This window comes from Oncorhynchus tshawytscha, linkage group LG04 (assembly GCF_018296145.1).
Source record: "Oncorhynchus tshawytscha isolate Ot180627B linkage group LG04, Otsh_v2.0, whole genome shotgun sequence".
Lineage (NCBI taxonomy): Eukaryota > Metazoa > Chordata > Actinopteri > Salmoniformes > Salmonidae > Oncorhynchus > Oncorhynchus tshawytscha.
Genome location: NC_056432.1, coordinates 34,590,497 through 34,598,490, shown reverse-complemented (window position 1 = coordinate 34,598,490; position 7,994 = coordinate 34,590,497). Strand labels below are relative to the sequence as shown.

The window sequence follows — 7,994 nt, the reverse complement described above, 5'->3', positions numbered from 1 at the left end:
GATGATTGATCCATGTCACTGTCAGGGATGGGAACATATAGCATGGTAGCATACAATAGGGTTTTATTTTTCTGAGTAGCCAATAGGCCACTATGGAACCAACAATTAAATTATGATCAGGGTGACAATAGTGATGATCAGGAGGAGGAAGGTGATGATTATAATGATGATGATGATGATGATGATGACAACAATGTTTGTAGAAAGATAAATTACTTCAGTGTGTTTTACTCTCTTAGCTGGAGACCTATGCGTCCTACCAAAGCATCGCTGTTCTACTTACTACAGAGGTTTCCATTAAATATATAACGGGTACCGATTGACAGTGTGTTAGTGGGTAGAGAGAAAGAGAGTGGGTAGAGAGAAAAGGGAGCGAAAGAGAGAGAGAGACCACTTGGCAAAGACGTCAATTCAACGTTTGCACGTTGGTTCAACGTCATTTCATTGAAATGACGTGGAAACAACATTGATTCAACCAGTGTGCCCAGTGGGAGAGGGAGATGGCATGGTCTCATGACGCCCGTATTGGCATCACTCCGGTTGGAAAAGAGAGATGAGAGGAGAGACGCTTCCATTATTAGACCGGTGCTCACGGTCACGCTCACTCCTGGAGATGCGCGCGTTGCTGCGAGACCAACCGATAAGTTCGAGGAGAGAATCGGCTAGGCGCTGAACTCAGGAGCACCGCTGCGTGAAGAGATAGCCTAGCCTTCTGTAGGTTACACTCGGACATGGAGAGACCGAACTAGGGTCTACGAGCCAGTCAAAGCAAGACTGCGCATTATCTGCACTTGGATATACCCAACAACGTACCCACACATTCATCCCAAACCGAGATGAGGAACAGCTAAACACCACGAAACTGAAACAACAACTCAACAACTCAATATGTAATTTGGACTGCGCAACTGCACAACTTGGAGTTATGTTGGACACGGGTTTGTTTTCATGAATTCCAAACTTGTATCGTTACACTGAGGACGTGCTCACGTTACAACATAAACGAAAAAGTGCCATTCAGAGACAATTTATTATTTTAGGAATCCATTTTGCTTGAATAATGTCCAGGATTAAGCAGATGAAGTGAGTGACATATTTTGGTAACGCGCGCCAGTTAGTCTGTCAAGGCTTGACCATTTTATTAGCTAAATCTGTTCAAACCAATGTTTTCTTGTCCTTATAGGAATACAACTGCATACCATTTGATATTTATTAGAATGATGATAGGCGATTTGTTTTTTAAGTCATCTGTCAGCTTTAACATTGCTCAGATAGCCATCCCGCTGGGCACACACTGGTTGAATCAACGTTGTTTGCGCGTAATTTCAATGAAATGATGATGAACCAATGTGGAATAGACGTTGAATTGATATCTGTGCCCAGTAGGCTGCTGTGTGCATCTCCATTTGAGAGACAGCGGGGACTTGAGCACACTAACATCTGAAGTAGGCTCCCCTGCCCAGTTTGTAACTGGTTCCCATTCTCTTGTGCTGCCTTGTATTATAGGCTGAAATTATATTTTAAGGATATTTCTGTGACCACCTGGACATAAATTCCCGCTTCTTTAAAATAGTCAAACAATTAAGCAGCTGTGAGATTACGATCAATTCTGTTTCATGTACTGGACAACTTTTAATGGTTTGAACGGATTTATTTTCAGACAGCAAATATAATTGCTCTCTCCTTTATTCTGGCGCGCTCCACGGGCATAGTTTATCGTTTGGCTGCTTAGAACGAACTTGGAGGATGAAACTGGGAGGAGGAGAGGGAATGAACAGCGATAACACAACATTAATACTTTTAGTTATAGCCTAATGTTTTTTTCCTAAACTTTTAGGATATAATTTTATGTCAGCTATCCTCAATATAAAACAACGTTACCAACAGCATCTTTATTACAACAACATTTTATTCTCACTTTAATCAAGTCAATCCATCGTGTTACTCATGGCTTTACCCTTGAATAGTGCATGTTCAGTGGGGCTGGGCGACACTAATGGTTCGACCAGCGGTTTTTCTCTTCCCTGCAATCAGAGCGTCTCTTCCCTGCAACTGGCCCCCTACTCCCCCGAATCCACGGCGCTCTTCGCTACAGCCATCACCCTCATGGTGGTCTTCACAATCGTGGGAAACATCCTCGTCATCATTGCCGTCCTGACCAGCCATGCACTTCGAGGACCACAGAACCTGTTTTTAGTGTCTCTAGCAGCTGCAGACATTTTGGTGGCGACCCTCATCATCCCATTCTCCCTAGCCAATGAACTGCTGGGATACTGGTACTTCAAGTCTCTGTGGTGTGAGATCTACCTGGCGCTGGACGTTCTGTTCTGCACTTCCTCTATAGTTCACCTGTGCGCCATCTCATTGGACCGTTACCTGTCCATCAGCCGGGTTACCTACTCTCGCCAACGCACACCCATGCGTATTAAAGCCTCCATCGTGGTGGTGTGGCTCATCTCGGCCATAATCTCCTTCCCTCCTCTTCTGTCGCTAAATAAGAGCGAGCCCGGCGGGGAGGGGAGTGAGAGGGGTCCTCAGTGCCAACTGAACGACGAGCGCTGGTACATCCTCTACTCCACCGTCGGCTCCTTCTTCGCCCCATGTCTCATCATGATCCTGGTCTACATGAGGATCTACCAGATCGCCAAGCAGCGCACACAGAACCCGCCAGGCGAGCCCAGGAAAGACGGGGTGGGCTGTGCCACCCCAAGTCAAACCCCTCGGGGGATCCAAGCCAACGGGAAGGAGGACAGAGGGGAAACGCCAGCTATGCCCCACAAAACCACCAGCGTCAGACCCCCCACACTGGCTGTTACTCCATCACCGTCCCCCAACCTTGCCAATGAGACCCCCTCCCCTCACATCCCCACCACCCAAAACCTCCTCCATCCTCCGGTTCTATCCCTAGCTCCAACCCCAGCCACCACCTCCCCTCCTAACTCCCCCCTGGATCCTTCACCCTCCTTGGTCTCACCGTCTTCTTCCCCCACCATCCCCCCACCATCCCCGGCCAAACCCAAACATGGGGAGAAGAAGGTGAAGGGGAAGAAGGGAAAGAAGTATAACAATAATATGGACAGCTCAAACAGCTCTGACAGTGACATGGAGAACGAAGAAGGGGGGAGGACTGGAGTCAACAATCCTAGCATGGCTGGTTCAGCCGGCATCCATTCTCCAGCCACCATCCAGAAGTACAGGGACATAATCGCCACCTCTAAGGGGGCTCGGCTGGTGGCAGGGAGGAGGTCTAAGCCGGAGAGCACTCCGGGAGCAGCACGTCGTAAAGCCATGGTGAACCGAGAGAAGCGCTTCACGTTCGTCCTGGCCGTGGTGATCGGAGTGTTTGTTGTCTGTTGGTTCCCTTTCTTCTTCTCCTACTCGCTGCAGGCCATCTGTCCTGAGACCTGCTCCCTCCCTGATCCCCTCTTCAAGTTCTTCTTCTGGATTGGCTACTGCAACTCCTGTCTGAACCCTGTCATATACACCATCTTTAATCAGGACTTCAGAAAGGCCTTCAAGAAAATCCTCTGTAAGAACACCAAGGGCACCTTCTTCTAGACTGAATGCTCTGTAAGGTCAACAATGGCAACCTTCCTTTAGGAAAGAGGCCTTAAACAGATGACCTGTAAGGTCAGTCCTTTCTTTTCAGTCCTCTCTAAACTCTTTGAGGTGTAAAAAACAGCACAAATATTCTGTAAACATTCTGACTGATTTTAGATTCTAATTGATGATGTTACGAAGGTCTGCCGATTCTATAACGCCGAATCAGAACAGCTGTAGGATAGCTCACCTTGCAACAGAAAGAAACTTTTAGGGCTCGTTGTTTTAGTCCCTTGGTACGTAGCTGCAGACGTCTAGCCGTTACCTGGAGAACTGTGACTGTCCATTGCAAGGGCATTGTCTGGGGAGAGCATGTGCAAAATATGTTACGTGAATTCTACTCTGGGGGGCTTTCGAATGATACTGTGTAAGAATCCAAGTGCATGATCCTGATCCTTTAGTAAAAGGTAGGAGGTATGTTCTGATCTATGAGCATTACACAGTATGTGTAGAATGTTCGGAAAGGAAGAGAGAAGGAGGAAAAGGAAAAGAAAATGCCATTTTGGAATTTTTGTCACTCGTGACATAAAGGACATGTTGCTTGGAAAATGACAGTACAACGCTGCTCTCGTCAAAATATGACTGACTGACTCACATTAAGGTTGTCTGGGAAATCTGTTTGATTAAAAATGGAGAAACCTTTGGGTATAGCAGTACACCACTGCTCACTGAGAACTCCTGATCAAAACAACAGTCTTGAGCGCTGCCATTCAAGGACTTTAAAGCGATGAAGCAAACAAATATCCTTTTACCAGCCGACTGATAAACAAAATAGAACAATGCGAGGAGATGATAGGCCAGACCTGTTGGCCTGTTTAAGCACCACCAGAGGCACTTCTCTTTATCAAAGGGCAGAACCACGAGGAACGCACAAGACCCTGGTCGCCTTTCCACTTACGCCTGCATAGTTACTTTTATCCTGCCTCAGGAATAGCATGTGTTCCTGTAGAGATGTTATCCATATGAGAGAGAGAGAGAGAGAGAGAGAGAGAGAGACAACAACAGGACTCTAACTGTTCATGAGACAACTAACTCCCTCTCAAACTCTGATGCCCACCACTGCTCTCATGTGGGGCTTAGGCTATATTTTGAAAGACTCTGTGTTTTAAGGTGCATCTCAATAGTCTATTGTGGCTTCCTCTGCTTGTGTCTTTTCCTTCATCTGCACTGAAAAACAAAGGATATAGGTGGATGCAATATGAAGGATCAGGCATTTGTTTCCACATCTCTGTGTCAGTGCAGGTGAACTAAAAGATGAGAAGAGCAAACAGCTTAACACTATTGTTATACACCCCTATAAGAGAATTTGAGTTCCAAATGGCAACCTATTCGATATATAGTGCACTACTTTTGACTAGAGCCCATAGGACTCTAGTCTAAAGTAGTGCACTATGTAGGGAATAGGGTGGATTGTATCTAAAGTACTAAAGTATGGAAATGTATGCACTCACTACTGTAAGAGACACTTGATAAGATCGTCTGCTAAATGACTAAAATGTAAATTTTATCTGTATATTGGGTCTATATAGCACAATTTCAAGCATATCACATTTATAAGAGGATAAATACTTTCCCAAATCCCTTGACAAGGAATGCAAATTTGTGACATTTAAGGATTTTTTGGAATGCAGTATAGTCGTACATATTTTTTTTTCTTCTATCAAAGACACTGGACAGTGACTATCTGGCTTTGTTTGAGTGGATTCATCTGACTTCAGCCTGAAAGGACATTGCTATTAACGAACACACTGCTCCCCATTGAACAGAACAGAACAGTGGCTGTCTATGAGAGGAGGAACTCAGCCACGTTAGCTCTACTGCTGACCTGACACAAACACTTCAAACGGTCTTAAAAACACTCTAGTTGATATTGACTATAATACTGAAAGCACAGGTCATGTTCATCCTCAGCTACTTCTGGAAGGACATTCATCCCATAAGATAATATAGTACTTTATTAAGCTCCCAAATGGCAAATATGGGATGGATGAATGAATGAATGATTGATTGCTTGATAGATCAATGAATTGATTGATTTGGGAATGTACCTGCACTTGCTGACTGGAATTCTACCTGGCACATTCCTTTATTTCTGAGAGGTACTGCTACTCTTTACAGTTGCTCTTTATGTATTTCTCAGAGACTGTCAGGTCATGATGCTTTTTGTGTTTCTCCCTCACAGAGGCTATGTCTGTAACTGTGAATGCTATATAGGTGTTATGACACTATGGGACAAGGCATGTCGGCAACAACACTTCTAATCTCGCATTGTCAATTTTTGCTGACCCTTGTCTATGTGAGAGAGACTGCATGAGTGTGTATTTTCTAATGATGCACTTCTAGTGGTACCAGCTGCAAGTGTCTGGTAAACTTATGTAACATGTCTGGGGTACTCATGGACTGTGCCAAAGCCTCCTCTGGCTGATATTGTATACTGTAGACCTCCACATAATGGTAAGCACAGAAAACAGATGTAGATATAGAGACTCAGGCCAAAGATCTCTCCCCCTGAGGGACACTAGTCACTATATGGCCATGCTTTGAAATTACATGATCTATTTGTTCTTCCTTTAGGGTTATAGTTAGTGTTAAGGATATGGGTAAGGTCAAAGGCAAGGTTAGGGTTAGTTGCAATTGCTTTTTGTAGTGAGAATTATTATTATTAGTATTTTGTGGAACTCCGTTCCGTCCTTTCTAGCATGGCCGTTTAGTGACGCCAGCTGACACGGACAGAGCGGGACTCAGAGTGACACTGATATGCTCTAATAAGGGGCTGTGATTGGATAAGCTATATGTATTGTTTATTTATTTAGAGCCATTTTGAGTTTCCTGTTAGTTTCATATTTATAGTTTTCTTTCTTTCTGACTGTGCTCTCCAAGCAAGGCAAAGTTAATGTGAACAGAATACTGTAAATACTGTATCAAATCTGAATATGTTGAATGAGATTCATTGATTTAAAGTCAGCAGAGGAACAGGATTCAGGAGCAGACGTATGTTTGCAGGGGTTGGGGTCATTTCTACTGGAACTCAGTCAATGCAGAAGATGAATGTCATGATTTGAAAAAATATTCAGAAATATTGGTAAAATCTGGGTCGTGGACTTGAATTTTCCTGCAGCCTTTTTGTACTTATTTATTATTTTTAACTTGTTTCTTAAACATTTTCAGTGGTGTTTTGTAAAGACTACCATGCTGATGGGTGGTGCTTTAACAGCCTGTGGTTGCAGAACCATGGAGATCAGCAAACAACCGCACTCTGTGTTGGCACAAATCGTTCTGCGACAATAACATTTACATTTTAAAATGCGATTGTCATTGAACTTTTGGTGCTAACAGGGCAGCCATGAAAACTCAATGTATAGTGAATCAACATCCCCATTATCATTCTCCCTACTCTTCTGACCTGCCTGGACTCTTTTTCTCCCCCTGCTGTGTTTGACCCTGGCCTTTCTCCCTCTCCCTCCATTTGGAAATAAAGCAGTTTAATAAGCATGGTGTGATCAATCATTTAAAATCATCATATACAGTACTGCTGTCTGTGGTGTTAAAGGGGACATGAGTAAAACGGCTTAGCCCACTACATGGGGCTTAGAATAATATTACACACTGGGGGTGCGTCTTGGGGGTGGCTCTAAATATAGCAGATTTAACTGGATCAATCTTAACAGGGAAATCTGCAGTTCGAACAATAACAAAGCGGTCACTCCGCCACTGATTTGGCAAACAGCTGAGGGACGGGACTGGAGAAATGTAGCCACTTGCAAACTCATGGACAGAGCTATGGACACAAGGCCTAACCATGCATGATATCAACATTATTTTGTTTACATTTAACAATCTTATATTTTGGGTTCTGATGGGGTATGACAGTTGAAGTAAGCTCATGGGGCATCTATACATGATTCTTCTTGAATCAATGGGTATTTATCATAAATTTAAAAGTAAAAAAAAAAAAATGTAGCAACTGCAGATTTCCCCTTTAATGTCCTTTAAACATTGTGGAGATGCCAAAAGCCCATGGTATACTGTTTAACATTAGTTTCTTATTACGGGATAATTGGTTTCTTATTATGGGATAATTCTAATATTGTGTACCCCAACACATGTGAGCGCAATGAAGACTTTGTTTTAAAGAGGTTCATCACAGCTGGGTATAAGTGGGGCATACTGAAAGCAGCACAAACACTGCCAGTTACTTGTATCCCTTGTGATCTTATAGTATGTGATCTTAAGTGAACTTAATGCGATAGCATGTGACAACATGTAACAGCAACATGTGATAAAATGAATGACACTACACATGTGAAAAAATGTTGGACAACATCGGGAAGCAAAATGTCAAAAAGCAATACCACATGTGAAAGTTTTTCATGTGAATGTGCAAATTTGATTTT

The 7,994-nt window shown here is 43.5% G+C and overlaps 1 protein-coding gene across 1 annotated transcript; it reads left to right on the top strand.

Moving 5' to 3' along the window:
• The first annotated feature begins 501 nt into the window (after positions 1–501).
• LOC112248622 (alpha-2B adrenergic receptor-like) lies at positions 502–7,373 on the top strand. The gene has a single exon (XM_024417793.2). The coding sequence runs from the start codon at positions 1,948–1,950 to the stop codon at positions 3,556–3,558; it is 1,611 nt and encodes a 536-aa protein (XP_024273561.1). The 5' UTR covers positions 502–1,947; the 3' UTR covers positions 3,559–7,373.
• Positions 7,374–7,994: the final 621 nt, after the last annotated feature.

What these genes read in the sequence shown, in the direction of transcription:
- LOC112248622 (XM_024417793.2), top strand. Translation starts at nt 1,948, where the DNA reads ATGGCTTTACCCTTGAATAGTGCATGTTCAGTGGGGCTGGGCGACACT.